Source organism: Anguilla anguilla, chromosome 3 (genome assembly GCF_013347855.1).
Source record: "Anguilla anguilla isolate fAngAng1 chromosome 3, fAngAng1.pri, whole genome shotgun sequence".
Lineage (NCBI taxonomy): Eukaryota > Metazoa > Chordata > Actinopteri > Anguilliformes > Anguillidae > Anguilla > Anguilla anguilla.
This window is the reverse complement of record NC_049203.1, coordinates 35,230,960-35,248,255: the sequence shown is the minus strand read 5'-3', so window position 1 is coordinate 35,248,255 and position 17,296 is coordinate 35,230,960. Positions and strand designations below refer to the sequence as shown.

At 37.7% G+C, this 17,296-nt stretch overlaps 1 protein-coding gene across 1 annotated transcript; it reads right to left on the bottom strand.

Annotated features, from left to right (window-relative positions):
* Nucleotides 1-7,809: 7,809 nt before the first annotated feature.
* Nucleotides 7,810-10,914, bottom strand: dusp19a (dual specificity phosphatase 19a). The gene is made up of 4 exons (XM_035407886.1): nt 10,525-10,914; nt 10,146-10,192; nt 9,877-10,029; nt 7,810-8,915 (listed from the first exon to the last, which is right to left on the bottom strand). The coding sequence occupies exons 1-4, from the start codon at nt 10,745-10,747 to the stop codon at nt 8,697-8,699; spliced, it is 642 nt and encodes a 213-aa protein (XP_035263777.1). The 5' UTR covers nt 10,748-10,914; the 3' UTR covers nt 7,810-8,696.
* Between the last annotated feature and the right edge of the window lie 6,382 nt (nt 10,915-17,296).

The window sequence follows — 17,296 nt, the reverse complement described above, 5'->3', positions numbered from 1 at the left end:
TTTTTAATGCTGCTATTTTAAGCCAAAATATTTAGGAAAGTCGTGGAAGGAGGAGGATATAGCATTTACAGTGTTGGAGTAATTTTTAAGTCTCCAAAGCCTGATGATGTCGCTCTGGCCTATCTAGTGTTAAGGAAAACTGTTGCTCGTTGTCTTTCTGCAGGTGTGTGTGTAATTGAGAAACTTGGTGCTGACTCCTGAGTGAATCACATCAAAGAGGTGGAAAGACAAGATCGGTATCCAAATAATATTGGCCAAATTTGGGAAGAGAAAACATTCAGAGAGAATGCATTATTCGGGTTATTGCCGAATATGATATTTGTATTCAGCTTCATCCCTAATACTGACACAGTTGTCTGGGCCCACATCATGTCTGTCTGTGCATGAACATAGACAGACAAACAGCTTAAGTGCCCCATTCCACCTGATGTCCCACTCAACCTGAAGCCACCCTGGACATAGTGAATTCCACACAGCAAATGACACAATATTCAACTCTGTCACACAGGAAGAACTTAAAATATGTGTTTTACCACAAAAACTCGTACAATGTGTGCTTGAAACAGTTCACGAGTAAAAATGGAATACTTTATCTTCATTCTCCATCACGGAGAGGTTAGGTACAAATGACCACATGAATCATAACAGAGCTATTCCTACCATGGCGGTTAGCCCACATTAATATTCGACAATTAAAGGTGTTTAGTGAAATTATTATTAAATTCATCATCACACCAAGCGTCAAAATCGACATATTCGCCAAAAAGGTTGAACAATATTTTTTGATAAATCAATATTAGTGAGCCATCAAATATTTTTAGCGAGCAATGTAATATATGGAACGTTAATTCAAAATTGATGTTGCTGTTTAACTGCTTTAGAACGTTGGATTTTGTAGCATATTGATTTTAGTACTGTAAAAAGGCAGAGGTATCCTGTTATGTCACGGATAACCAATAATGAGGAATCGAGAAATAATGACCAGCACGGCGGCGAATAACCCCTGATACAAAGAATGGTTGCCTCGTCGTAGATTATCCCCCTTATTACATGGCTAATTGCCTGATGAAAACATGGCTTTGTTGAATGTTTGGTCAAATATTTCTGCATAATGACCACATCTATGGGTAACGGACCGCTATAACTTAGGACTCTTTTCATATCACGCTGCAGAAAGAAGTGCCACAGCGGTCAATTTGACCATTGTCACTTTAATGCACCATCCACAGAGCAGACGATAGATGGTAGGACAAAACCGGATGTTATTGTTTTCAATTAAGGCAAGACAGCAGTACAGGGCAAAATCGGCAACAGCCGATGTACCAAGATCTTGAGAAAAAGGCTGCAGTATTATGTTTTCAGAAGTTTTTCTGGGTGTGATTTGAGTATTGGGACACACACTCATCATGGATTATCCCTTATTTAATGCACACCCTTGGAGTCTGTATTGACCAATCAGAATCGAGTATTCAGCCAAGCCAATATATAACGTAAAACAGGAAGATTCCATGTTGTAACTATTTTAGTGTTCCTCACTTAACCCATTGAGAAGGAATGCTGAACAAGCACCATGAAAATGGAACTGAAAATATGATGATATTCAAGTTGTGTATCTCCTGGGAAGATAACAAGTAATTTTGCTAATGAGGGACAGCAGTACCTAATGTAACACCTGGTAAAATGTAACAAACTTTTAGGTGCACCGAGCTTGAGCAAAGTCCATTTACCATTTACAAAGTATTTCAGGTTAAACATGCATAATTACTCTCGCTTTGTCTCCAACGAACGGTGGGAGATTTCAATAAATATTTAAAGGAGATACTGCCAAAAGTCTGCTATGGCTATATGCTAGTGAATATTTTTTACAGGAAGTGTTTTTTGGCTACTGTATCATGTATGGATGTCAAGGAATCCAAATGTATGTAATTGTGAACAGTATTTTAGTGACAAACAGATCGCACAATTTTCATATAGCGTGCTAGCTTGCTGGGATTGCTAACCAGGCAAAATGCTCCCCCTGCAGAGTTAAATCTAGAAAGGTGTTTCATTTATGCTGCAACTGACCGAAAGTACTAGGAGTATGCAACTAGGGGACACTGGGGCTGGTTGGCACAGGGGTTGGTTGGCACACAGCCATTTTCTGGTCCTTTGAAAGTCATAGACACAAAAATGTAATATCAAAATATTTGTTTTTTTCAACTGCAGTCATGTATAAAAATTACTCACTGTTTGAGGCATTTTAGGAATTTCAGTTTTGTAATATCTAAAGTAAAAAAAAGGTTATTCACACTTAACTTATCATAAAACCGTGTTAGATAGAAATATTGAAAATATGTTACTTCTGGTTAGTAGAGATGGCAATCAGCTACATTTTGATGTAAGATTTAAAAGTCTGATGAGTGATGTTAGCTGGGTAATATTATCATATTATCACAAAGGTGTGGGTCCCAATGTGAGCGGGCTTTTTTGGCACACTGATTTTGAGGTTATGCCAACCAACCTTGGTATAGGCGTGTAGTTAATGTGATAACATGCATTGTACACATATGTGTAATGCATATGTTACCACATTATTAACCGCATCCTTATGGTTTGCACAACCCCAAAATAATTGTGCCAACCAACCCTGGTTTCAACTATATTTCATTTTATATTGTATATATTTATTATATTTATATTTATTCCATTGAATATTCATATTTACTGATTCTTATTTGAATTAAATGGTAAAAATGGTTTCAATTGGTTGCTTCATTCCTTGTAGCTATAGCATTTTAACATAGTGCCAACCAACCCCATAATGTGTGCCAATCAACTCTGTGTTGAAGCTGGCTGACTTTAATCATTGGTGACCTAATTTTAGAAAATATTTGTGGAAATTATAATATATTTATTTATCGCTAAGATCTTAACTTTTCATTTGTTACTAGTTAGAATATTCTAACAAATTCTGCCGGAAAAATATGGCAAAGAGTGAAGTGTGCGAACAACCTCGGTCTCCCCTACTTGTATGCTACCAATAACAGAAGGCAGTAGGCCTAAGATGTTTTATGTTTTTAAAAGACTCCATCATAACATTCGATAGCATCTACATACAATCATACAATACAAAGCACAAAACAGTCTCCAATGACAAAATATAGAGACAAGATATACAAACATGTAGATCTGGCAATCAGCAGTCATCTGCATTCGTATGAAGAAATTTTGAAAAAAAGAGACCCACTGACAGAGGTCCCCATGGAGGTTTTTGATATGTTGGAAATAAAGAAATTATAATTAACAGCCTGCAGTAAGTAGATTATTGATTAACCAATTGGTTGGATTAGTTCAACTCAGATATGATCTTTGTAAATATATTTAACTCAACTTTAACTTTAGGCTACGTCCAGGTGACATATGACATCGACTGACACAGCTGTTTGGATCGAAAAGAGTAGGCTACAGTCCTGTGATAGATTTTCACCTTTACAGGTAGGCCATGAAAAACGTTTTATGTAATCAAAAAAATAGATGAAAGACAGTTTAACGTGGAATTGTGCTGAATACCTTACTTTGTGTTAACTTGCAAAGCTATTGACTGTTAAGTGTTCCTCTCGCCGCGTTAGTTTTTACCCCAAATTTCGGTCAGATTGCCTGTGAAAGATGTGCCCCAGAAATGTCATTGTGGTGTTGAATCATAGCCAATGGATGTACGTGATTTCTGTTAAAAAAAAAAAAGATTAATCTATCTCAGCCCAATACGAAAACCGGTAGTTATTTCCCTGCAGGCAACAGTAGCCTATATAACCGATTACAATTCCAAATTGTTTCGGGCAAACTAGTCTGTAACGTTTAAACAACGTCTTTTTAAGTTTTAAGCTGACCTTAACTCTCGATGCGAATTTTTCTTATATGCAATTCAACGACGAACAGTAAATGAGCCATTTTAATTTAAAATACAGAAACGCTTTACATACATACATAAATATTTCAGCACAAATTTAGGAGGTATGATTCAAAATGAATACGTTTCTTTGCAACAATGTAGCGCTCATAGAGTGCAACCGCTCTCAACACTTGCCTTCATTGGTGACGATGGACACCTTTTGAACTTCTCGGCTGCCCTCTTGAACGGCATTTTTAATAACTGCTTTCTGGCTGACGTCCACAGCCTGACATAGTCTGTTGGGAGGCATTTTAACCGAAACTGTCGTTTTTTTCCTTCTAGCGAGCGTGGATGAGACGGTGCCCATGTGGAAAACGGACTCTGGAAACTTGTAAATAACATGAGAAGCGCAGATCTCACTGTTACACTAAACAAAACAATAAACCGCTCAGCATTTTCGTATGTGATGAAAATTCTGTTTACCTGTCGCACTTGGTGTAAATCATTTCAATACTCGAAGTATAGAGAGAATTTCTCACGTTGCGTGACCGGCAGCGCGCATTTTCAGTCCGTGATCAACACGTTACCCGGTCGACCAATAATTTGTCTTCAAAGTGGCTGAATCTTGGATGGGTGGCACCCTAATTTTCTGCCTTGCTCTTGTGTGAAATGTACTGACGTAATAAACATTTCGTTTATTGCTATAGAATTTTATATTTTTGCGACGTTTTTGGTAATCCAGTAAAAGAAAAATAGACTATAGTCTACTTTATCACAACGTTTCGCGTTCTCACCTGGGCTACACGACATTGCAAAATCGTACATCATGTTTTATTTGATCAGAACGAAACTATTTTAGATACAAGAGATTAATAAATGGATTGCATATTCATCATTTTAACAATGGTGATGATGATGGCAGTCAGTCATCATAATGATCTTCTGAGTACAGTACGTCGCAATAAACAGTGTAAAATTGTGATAATAAAAGTCCATGAATCAGACCAAGTTTAACAGCATTTGGCTGGTTTTGTAGAAACCGGTTTGTCTGGTTTGGATATTGAAAGTGACCCAATGAAGACTGTGAAGCAGATGTCTCTTTCCAGTTCCCTGGATGCTTTGGTCTTTTCAAGCTTCAGAAACTTTAGTAATGCTCAACCTCAGTCATCCCAGATTATATTAACGAATGCCGCGTCTTAATTTCCAGTTGTATTGGTTCCTCCCAGAATCAATTCCATTCACTTAGATCACAATTCCATTTCAAAATCCAACTTTTATTCTTTAAATTGAGTGCAATTCCATGTACTGTTTAATCCAATTCAATACAGCAAGTCATATAGTAGGCCATAAGAATTATATACATTTTTCTTCATGCCATAATCCATTTAAATTTGAGGGAAAATGATACTTTGGCATGTATATTTACAGTGCTAAGAGGAACTAGCAATGCTTATAAATCTACCACTGGGAAACAATGGGTTAACGATAATCTGTTATCTATCTGTTGTTTTGTTTGGGCATTATTTAATAAATGTCACAGGCAGAATCTATGACTTGTTGCAATTAGCAGTAAATCATTAAACACATACAGTAAATGGTATGGTAAATGGACTGCATTTTTATAGCGCTTTTATCTATACATTTATATATCCAAAGCACTTTACAATTGATGCCTCTCATTCACCCATTCTCACACACACACATACCAACAGCGAAAGGCTGCCATGGAAGGTGCCAATCAGCTTGTTGGGAGCAATTAGGGGTTAAGTGTCTTGCTCAGGGACACTTTGACACGCCCAGGGTGGGGGATCGAACCGGCAACCCCCCGACTGCCAGACAACTGCTTTTACCTCCTGAGCTATATCGCCCCCTTTAATTTATTTAATTGATATTAATTGTAGTTAAGGTTATGGTTAGTTTTAGCTTTTTCCTGGCCTAAAACATAAAAATATAACATGGAACTGTATAATACGGTACGTCTTGTTTTTTTGTCCAAATTGGCAAGTCTGTCCATTCAAGAAACTTTCAAGAAAAAAAAAATGTGGAAATTTGTTTTTTGCTTATAACCTACATTACATTCTGTGCAAAACCTGAGTTGAACCTTATTAGGGAAAATTACATGTTTGTTGCAGCTAATGCTAACAACAAAATGACAACAACAATAATAATAATAACAATATTATTATTATTATTATTATTATTATACATAAATATAGCTGCAAACAGTGATATCAGGGGATAAGGGTGAACCACAGAGCACTTACTGCAATTTGCACCAACCCATGTAGCAAATTTTCCCCTTCGAGTTGCTGATTTTTTATCCCACTGCCCGTTGCTGCCCATCATTTCCTTTCTGCCCGTCCTGTTCTCGTCCACAAGTACTAATGTAATGTGAAATGCAAGAAAAGCATGCTACTCCTAAATTAAAAATATACAGTATCTATTATAACTGATATATTCTCTGGGTAAATGTTTTATCATATAGCCATTAAGGATGGTATATCTCTTCATGTGTACAAACATTGATTGGATAGAAAGTGAAAGCAAATCATCTTACTGGTTTTGCAGTAACCTGTACAGTTTAATCATCGTTTAATGGATTTTTATACTGTGATCCTCTACATGTGAGAGTTTAATGAACTTATGACCGAATGAATGTAGACATGTCCATATTGTTCTTTTGATCTAATTATTATTCAATAAATAAATTTAAAATGAAACATTTTGTTGGTCTGTCTATTCGAATCGAGTTTTATCAGAAAAGTGATTGTTGTTCAGTCAGAATTTATTGTAGCAACTTGTACATTGTCATGGACGGCAAACCTTATCCAAATATCATCCATACCAAATTGGTGTGTATTTGATGCTTGGGTACATCTGCAATTATTATTTTAACATTGCAATTTTGAAATGGTGCTATAGTGTCACCTTCGGTGGTAGTGGCATGAAACGTGATGCATATGATCTACATGGATCCCTTTTCAATTTGTTTATTTCCCAATTTTGAATAGAGGCGGGATTTAAAAGAGGCGTGGTCAAATATCTTTTCAACAACATTTGCATATTGATATGTAATGCTCTTAAATAATCTTGGACAGAGGGGGCAAGCTTCTCGGGACTCTTGGAGGGAAGCTTTTTGGGGATTCCTGTCACATTTCATACCATTTGGCCGCATTTAGCCAATTGAAATTAGTATTTTGCAAAAAGTTCCCCCTACAGGCCATATCACACGATATTGATGCATGCATGTTCCTGCTCATTTACAATATGGTTGTCTATTATCCACTGAATTAGCCTTACAATTTGCATACATTTGTGGCCATACGCATATGCCAACCATTTTTGTCCAAATTGAAATTACAGTCCCGTGGCCATATTTTGACATATTAAACGTTTCTTCACAATTTAACACAGTGACGTGTGATCTACAGCACAAATTTTGTGAGAATTCGGCAAACATTCTAGAAATACATACCTTTTTTTTTTTTTAATTAAAGAAAACAAATGAAGAAAATTCTATATGTCAGCCACTATCAGTTCTGTGATATTATTTGTTCAGAATTAGGAGGTAGACATGTAGACATGTGGAAATAATCAGGTGCATTTACATCAAACAGGATGGCCATAATATTTGTTTTCAATGTTTCAATTTTGCAGGTGGTGCTAGTTGCATGTCATGCATAATAAATAAATAAACTGGCAGCTACACTGAACTTGCCTGACAAATTTTGTGAGTTTCTGAGCATGGGAAAGGGGTGAAAATGTAGCAAGAGGCAGAAGAAAAATAAGAATAAATATTGAAAAATCAATTGGGTTCCAATGCACTGTTGGTGCTTGCCCCCATAATAATAAACAATAATTTTCATAAAACCACTTTTTTCGTCATGTCATTTCCTAATTTGAATGTGACATTCAATTTACTGATATGTTCCCACAAGACATAACTTTCATTAATATTTTATTCAGACAAATTCAGGAAGCAACCAAACTTTAGAAGAACACCTCCTCTCCAGGACAGTGTGGATGAATCAAAAACCAGAAACTGTAATTCTTGGACAAAAGCTGACTCTCAGCAGAATACATGTACATAACAATAAAAAGATTCTGAAAATAAATAACATATTTCAACAAGTTACACTCATTCAGAACAGTATGAAAGAAATAACCACTAAAAAGTAAAGAACAACAAATGTTTACATTTTAAAAACAAATACCTTACCACAACTAACCAAGATAAAATTTGTTTAAATGCTATGGTACTGAGACTGTATTCAAAGTGGAAATCCTTATTTAGTATATACTGTAATGTTCTCTCAGACTGTACGTTATAAGAAATAATATAATTTCTTTTTAAGGTTACAAATAAGCTTAAAATTTAATCTCAAAGTACAAAATATAAGACATTTGTGTGTAATAATTTTTTAATAAGTGACAATCCAAAACAAAGTCAGGACATCTGCAAAAAAATATCTTCAACCTTTTTAGTATTCTTTGCTTGTGTGTGTGCAATTAAATGAAAATGAAATTAATACAACACTCTCTTGGTATTTGCAGGGTATTGTGACTCAAGTGTCCTAATTGCACAATTGAAAAAGTAAAAAAAAAATCAAATTATGTCACTTCTGAGCAGACTACCCCTCACTCATATATTTTTTTTCCATTTCAACAGGGCAAAACAATTCTCAGCTACAGGGTAACTCCACATACCACACGTGAGCCCTCCAAATTTGAAACAGTGTGTGTGTATATATATATATATATATATATATATATATATATATATATATATATACTGACTGCCAAATATTTCCATACATTGCAATGCTGTTCAAGTGTGGCCAACACCGTTGATTTGCAGTTCCCCCTGTGGCCTGTATTTTTTCAACTGTTCAAGAAAACCAGGATTTGGACAAATTGCTGGCCTTGCCACTTTCACAGCTGCAAATGCGTCATCAAAAGCCAGCCCCTCCTTTGACATCAGGTATCCGATGACTACCGCAGCAGAGCGAGAGACTCCAGCATTACAGTGGACCAGCACTACTCCTTTCTGAAGGGCAGAATAGACAAACTAAAGGTTACTTCAAGTATGTATGGAATCCAAAGCCAAGCATCCAAGAATCAAAATGTATATATTAACCAAATGCAGAAAAAAACCTCTGCAACATGAGTTTTTATTCTAAGGAAACAATTGTGACAAATTTACCTGCCTGTGGCAATAGCAGTTACGAAGTGCTCTAACTGAATAATAATAAGTGAAACTGAAAGGTCATTAAATGCAATTGCAAAGCCACTTGGAAGCCAAAAGGTGAAGGGATGGCTTGAGGGTGAAGGTGAAGAAACGACTTTGCCAGTCATCGTGGGTTAATTAATTCAGCCTCGGTCTCTGTTACGTGTATCACAGGTTACTTGGGAAATAAAACAGTGAGAGGCTGCCCATACTCATTTTACAACAGAGTGGAAACTTATTTCAAATAGGTATTGTAACTATGAACCCCTGTGAATTTACATCATGAGACAGTGTCAGGTTGTAAGTGGCTAGCTCGGCGGTTTGGTAAAGAGGCTGTATGACAAACAATGGCCAGTAGTGATATTATCTTTCTACAACGCGCTAAATAATGCACCACGAAAACTAAGCATTCATTATTTACTACGCTATGCCGATACCTAGAATAAGGGATGTTGTGCATCAGTTGACTGCGTATCAGATAAGCAAGGTACTAAAACAGAACACTCAGGATATTACTTTGACAAGACTCAAAAAGTTTGGTTCTTTAACACAAAGACGAAGGCAGCTTTGTCCTAAACCAGCCAGAAAGTGGATGGATGTTATATAGTAACAAGTTGATATATTACAACGATCAAGAGAAAATAATAAACGCTTATAAAAAATGAAAATATGTGAGCTCTAATTAGCGCAAATAGCGTTCCATTAGGTCAAATTGTATGGGCACTTCTGTGCCCGCCTGGGGCACGATGCAGAAATGTTGGGTCACAAACGCACACTTTACCTCTGATTCGGCTTGGTTTATGAACTGGAAGCACTCGTCGAAGTATGAAGTGATGACAGTGTCCGGAAGATCCAGTATACTTAACGTTTTATAAATAAATAGGTCTGTAAAGGCGTTTTCGACACCATATGCAACGTTCAATATATGTGAAACCTGAAAAGGAAATAAAAGCTTAGTATGAAATACAAAAAGATATCCGCATGCAAACGCGTTAATGGTAACTAGACCTCAAAAACACTTTATTTAAATTAGTTACTTAACTTAATTACCTTAAATTTCCTCAATGTGCCAAAGTCTTGGGCAGCGTCTTGCGAGGCTAAAACAAGAAACATAGGCTACTTCTTCGACGTGATGTGGCATGGAAACATCGATGTAAATGTTAAATGGAATAGTATAGCTTGTATGTTTAACCACAGAAATTATAACAGTAGTTCCATCCAGCTAATTATGAAAAAATGTAATCTATTGAGATGCATGCTGTGATGCGATTATCTGCGTCCTCACTTCTACACTCTACGTTATGTCTCATGCAAATGATAACTAACAAGGAAGCTATGAAAACCTACATATTACGTGATGTAGCGCGCAGTGTATGGGCGTACACTGTGCAAGACAGTGCAAATAGACATTTAAACCACTCAGCCTCACCCAGCAGAAGATAAGGCTTAATAACGCCAACTTGGAGATCCCAGCTGTTGTCTTGTACATATCCACAGGCAGTCCCGGGCGTCACGGCATCTTCAACGACATGTACGGTGGAACCTTTCCATGTCTCTATGATCCTCCTCCCACTTAATGTTGTCACTCGGGTGCATTGCTTCCTCAAGTTAGTCTTGGAAAATGATTTAATTTCCTGCGCAAGCGAATGCATTACATGTGTCTATAAGTAACAGTTCAAAGCAGGAAAGTACTGTAAGATACCCGTGGTGAAGCTTCCCTCCGCAGTTGACAGATGCTGCTACTTCGAAACCACCTTCACCAGTGTGCAACCAGCATTTATCAAAGATAGGCAGTAATGTTAACTTGCAGTGAAAATGGAGAACTATGATCTACCTCTGAACGGGCTGCGTGACACTGCCATCTACAGGCTTGGAATGCAAGATCTGTCACAAGGGCTTCGTGAGCCCCGTAGTAGGGTATTGGGATCGTTTGAGAACATGTGTCGCTTTTGAAAGAGAAATAAACGCATGTTATATGGTCCAAAAATTGTGAAATAATTAAGGTAGTACGATATGTAAAAATTAAGACGACCGGATATATGTCAAATTATTTCATGTTTATTGTATATTTTCCATGGGTCTTTTGCGCAGGATGAACATATTTTAGATGTTTATATAACTTTCTGACCACCTGTCTGCTTCACAATGGCAGATATATGCCATTCGCGAGTTTGGGTTTTAACGCAAGTAAACACACTTAATTTAACTCCAAAAAAACGTGCGCTTGCTCCGTTCGGACAGCCGTAATTCCCGGGGGAGTGGGACGGCGCCAAAACTCTTACCCCGGGGGGAGTCTAAGTATTCGTTTTCAACTATTTGGTGTTAGCTGTATGGTTATTCTCCCCACATTTTTGTCCTACCGTTTTTTGTGTTTAGTGTTTGGAATAGTGATTGGAGCTAGGGGAGGGGAGGGCATGTTATTTTGGAGGGTTATGCATCGTGCCCTGTAATACTGTCCACTTGACCATGGTTTCTCCTTCTCCCTTAAGTGTGATTAGATGATTAGTGTGACTGGCTTTGAACTTGTAGTGCCTAATTTGCTGTGCAGTATGTGGCTTGCGTTGAAGTTTACAATACAATGTATAGGGTGTATAGTGCAATGTCCTTGATCTCATGGGTGCTATGGCTACAGTGTGGTGAAAAAGTATTTGCCCCTACCTGATTTCCTCTATTATTGCATGGGCGATGTGGGTGATTGATCATTTTTAAATTATTATTATTATTATTATTATTTTATTAAAAATGTGTTTTGTGTTTACTCGGGTTCCCTTTATCTAATATTACATTTTGTCTAAAGATCTGAAACCATTCAGTATGACAAATATGCAATAAACACAGAATAATGTTTGCTAACATACCTCATTCAAAATCCACAGACAAGTATACAACAGACACATTGTGATATACTTCAAACAATACACTGTCCTTGAAATTGATATTCATGAACTTTTATCTCAGTGCCCTCAGACAAAAAAACATTGAGCTGAATAGACTGTAGGGGGCAGGGTCTGTGGTTCATACCATTAGCCTGTACCTGAACTTTCGGGTTAAGAGGAGCTACGGCAAAGAGCAAAATGGAAATCCCAAAATCAATATTAAGGCCAGTATTATAAAACACCATATTCAGAGAATAATTTGTGCTTTAAAAAGAAAAAAAAATATATATATATACCTTTTCAAAGAAATACATCAGTAAACACAAACACGTAATTTTTTCTGATTTTCTGACCTGATTTTTTATTTCAAAATGGATATGAACTGAACTGAAAGTACACAGATTCAATTTTCATACCCTGGTTGTATTTTTCAAAGTTGTCTTAATGTTCAAAAGCATTTTATTTAGTCTTTCTCAATTTTCTCTCTACTCTTCAGTAATTTCTTTTAAAATGCACTGTTTCCTCATTCATCCAGGGGACTTTTGTCAGTCCTTAAAGGGTTTTATAAAACATTCAACTGAACTGGAAACAAGGTACAGTGACACTTTTCACAGTTTTTAATGTGGGTAGACTGTGGTAGGTGGCCTATAATCAAGACTAGATGCTGAAAGCTCTCTTATACCTGCACTAAGGAAGCGATTTATCAGACAAATCAGAAACACCTGTGAAGCCTGGAAATGCCTGGAAATAGGGGGGGGGGGGGGGGGGGGGGGGTATGTATAAAATGATGTGCTGTAATTTTTACATGGAGAAACCAATATTTCACAAAAAAATGCCCTTGAATAAAATCTGAGAATGTTCACTTTATCCACATGTGAATTGTTTGATTACAAATCTAAAATTGTGGAGTACAGAGCCAAAGGTTAAAACAACAACAGGTTAAAACAATGATATGGACCATCATGCAGGTAATAACAGCTATAAATGTTATTGCTGTGTTCTCTGGTCATTCACCACCTGTAGATTGATGAGGGGGTCAAAAATGATGAAGTGAGGAAGTTTACAAGTGCCACTTTGAAAACTAACCTTGAAAGCACCAGCCTAATGTTGAAAATTCCTGATGTTACTATCTCTGTGCCAACCACCTACAATAGCCTAATGCCTACTATTAAAGAGGGTCCCCTGGTCAAGATGCCACATCATTTCTGTTTAGCATTTTAGCATTACTCATTTGAAATGAAATGCTATCAGTGTTTTTTGGATAATTCAATAATTTTATGTTGCATATTGCTTTGTAGATCCAGCCCTACCAATTCACAATTTGGCTACTATTAACCCTTTCAAGAGTAGGTTTTTTGGATTTTTTTCCAAATTTCTATGTTTCCTAGAAGTACATTGCTTTCAGTTTCCAGTAGATTGTTAAATCAGCCTTAGAATGACATATTTGTGATTTAAAACAAATTACAACATGGCAACCTTGATGGTTGCATGTTTTAAACATCGATACAATGGCATTATTATGGTGACCACGTGTAAACACAGTGAATCTATAGTTACCATTTACCTTTATAGCAAATTGATAAAAACAATTCTGAGATATTGTCAACTCTAGTCTGATTCGAAGAATGCAATTTAGCTACAGCTAATATTGACCAAACACTGCTAATAATGTGCCTCTAACAGCTGAAAGGTATCTGCCCTTACAGATTAAGTATGAATGGTAATCTCCACCTCATCTTAGCTCATCTTCAGTTTAAACATATTTTTTGGTAAGGTATGTTGAACGCTCTGCATACTCTTGTAACATATGCTAAAGTTATAAATCATGTAAATAAATCATGCTACAAATCTTCTTCTTTGGGTTTGGTTGGCGGACTGCACAAACTTTAAGGTGCATACACCGGCACCTACTATGCTGGAGTGTGAGGCCGGTCACAGTCTACCTACATTAAATTCTTTTGCCTAAACCTCTCCCTGTCTACATTATACAATTCACAAAACAACAGTTTTATGGTTTCCTCTACTAAACACTCATCACATAACTTGGTTTCATGTCTCCCAGTCAGTCTCAATGATGCATTTAGCCCTGTATAATCATACAGCAATCTACTCCATATAACTTCCTGTCTCCTACAATTCCAATTCCCCACCTCTTCCTTAACTGATTTGTGTATATTACAATAATTCCTCCTTTTACCCAGCCAAAACAAACCCTAACTTCCATCCTCTCCAATCCCATAAACTTCACCATTATGTCCACAAGCAAGTTCCCCCTATCCAATCTACCAGACTATTCAACACTGTCAGGACTCGTGGGGGGTACGGACCCAAAAGCAGAGGGACAAAACACAACTCCAAAATGGGAGGGGAACAAAAGACTTTACTAACAAAAAAGGCAAACAAGCAGGGAACAGAAAAGGCCACGATGGGCAAAAACACAAACTCAAAAACTATCTAATAAAACAGAAAACAAGAGGAACTCAAAAACACGGGCAGGGCAGAACACAGGCAGGCAGAGTACAAAGGCAGGTACAAAATGGTCAGAGCAAACATACGTAGGAAACAAACACAAGGAACCAGCAGCCGAGTCAAGGGAACAAAGAACTTAAATAGACAGGGGGTAACAAGACACAGGTGAACTCAAAAAACAATCAACCCAGAAAAGGAGGGGATAACAAGACATAGGTGGGAACAATGATAGAATAACGAGACAAACAATAATACAATTAACAGGGGGGAGCAGGACACAAAACAGAAGTGCCGCCATCTGGCGGCCCAACAAGGGAAACACAGACAGGAAAACACAGAACCATGACAAACACTGCAGCAGAATCAGAGCATATCACTACTCGGAGAGGTTTTACCTCTACTATCCATCCTAATCCTATAATCATAGCCATCAGCTCAGCTGAATAAAATGACACAAGATCTGATAGCCTAGTTTGACATTAAATTCTGAGATAGATACCCATGCTTCCACCCTGCCATTTTTTTTTCCAAAACCTAGAGTGCATTTAGATTTGATTGATACCAGGAGAGAATGGGCTGAAGGGGAGGATGAAAATATGTGTATGGGGAGGTATATTGAGGGTATCTTGGTATCTTTTGGAAAAAAACAATGATGGAACATTTCCTAAGCCATTTACAAGCCTTGCCTATATCTCCCCAATTTCATGTTCAGCCACTTTATGATCAACTGTCCAACCAAATGGGCTTTGTTCACCGACTCTCCTCTCCCAACACTCAGCTATATGTCTCAGTTCATTCAGCTCAGCTAGTAGCTATACGTCCTTCTGAGCTTCCTCTCAACCTTCCCCAACATGCTAGTGCATGTTGATCCTTACCTGTAGCTGCACTGCAGAGTTCCTCCCAGCAGTGCAGCAGCAGAGCCGAGAGCTCCTCCCAGCAGCAGTGGTGCAGCAGGGCAGACACAGCAGGAAAGCAGCAGGCTGGGAGGTAAGGCTTACACTCCATTGCCACAAGGGTCTGTGGCAAGGAGAAGGCCAAGGCCATTTTTCTAACTGCTGAAGAAATCCAGCTCAATCCATCCTGGAGATGCCCAGCCTCTGTTTACCAACCCACAAAGAGCGGAAACTCATGACTTCTGTCTAGAAGCAGAAGCCTTATCACCTATCTCCTGTGAGGCCTAGGCCTAGACCTCAAAATTTACCTACAACAGGGAGCTACTCTACTGGTGAGACCTGATTCAATTCACTTTCGATGGATATACCTGAAACACGACACCCTGCATTATGGCCTAGAACCATTATCTTTTGAACTTCTGCTTAGACATGTATGTTTTCTTCTGTTTGTTGTTTTTAGTCCTTTAAGTCTTTTAAATATTATTCCTTATTTATCGATTTATTTATTTATTTATTTGTGCTACCATCAGGGTCCCCTATGTTAACAACTTCAGCCTATTTTTGGCAAGGCCTATTCTTTTAAAGAGAGATGGTCTTCACCCCAACAGAAGGGGGGCCCTGATGCTTTCTGAGAACATCAACTCCCATCTCCATGCATGACAGACAAGTATGGTAGGAAATGCATTTCTCAGAAGACCATATCCTGTACAACAGGGGTAACCAACAGGTTGATCGCAATCGACTGGTCGATCTTCAAAGCCTTCACTGTCGATCCCTAGCATTTTCGCATTTTCTATAAAAAGAAAAAAGAAATAAAGTTTTTTCATGCTCTGGTTGGTTAGTTGTTTTAACAAGCTCTTTAGACCTAGCTTTGGCTCGTTGATTTGAATCACGCATGGGTCATATGTTATCTTACAATCTCTAATTGGCTATTTGATACGCTGAGGTCTATGAATGGCTGCGTGCAATTGTGGGTGGGGGTAAAAAAAAATCACGTAATGAGAGTTGAGGAAGTAATAACGTTAACGCTAACAGTTTGTACAGCAGGAGTTGCGAGCGGTGCCAACCTTAACTAACATCGATATGGCTGAGGGTCCAAAGAAAAAGAAATAAAAAACGTGGCAACCTGGAGCATCATCATGCTACCACCCATGCTACATTCAAAGACTCGTATCCACTCAATAGCGCATTAAGATCAAAAAGAATCGATGAACTGAAAAGAGGGCTAAAAGCACAGCAGTCGCCTTTCAACGCGCCTACAGCAATAAGCAAGGCAGCTACAGAAACGTCCAGGTTGCCACGTTTTGGCAAGGCTTCCGCCTATTGGCATATGAGGCATATAGTCTTCTCATTCGCTGACGTGAAAAGAAATTCATGCTCCCATTCCGGGTGGAAATAATACGTTTTTGATTTATTTTTCACCGAACCCTCGGCTATATCGATGTTGTTATGTTAGTTAAGGTGCATTCAGCGTCAATATGTTTATTTTGGCTTCCAAAAATAAAAATAAAACTACAGGACTAACATGACAAGGTAAATGTGAATATTATTAATTGAATTGAGAAACGAAATATTGTGCATTGAACAGATACTGTAAATATGAATATTTTGCATTGAACAGATAGGCCTACCGTAAATATGAATATTGTGCATTGAACAGATAACTGTGCAGAACTGTCTTTCTTTGTGTGTATGTATGCACGTACATAGAGCCTGTCGTAACAGAAATTGCAAAACTATATATGACAGTGAACAGTCTTACTCGTGGTAAGTGGGTTTTAATTGGAAGATATTGGAGTGGTAGATCTCGTCTTACATTTTGGAATAAAAAGTGATCTTGGGCTTGAAAAGGTTGGTTACCACTGCTGTACAAGAACTCAACATAAGCACCACCATTTCCTACCATAGACCTGTGATGGCCCGCTTAGTATTCAGACCCACCATGGCTAACCTAAACTACTTG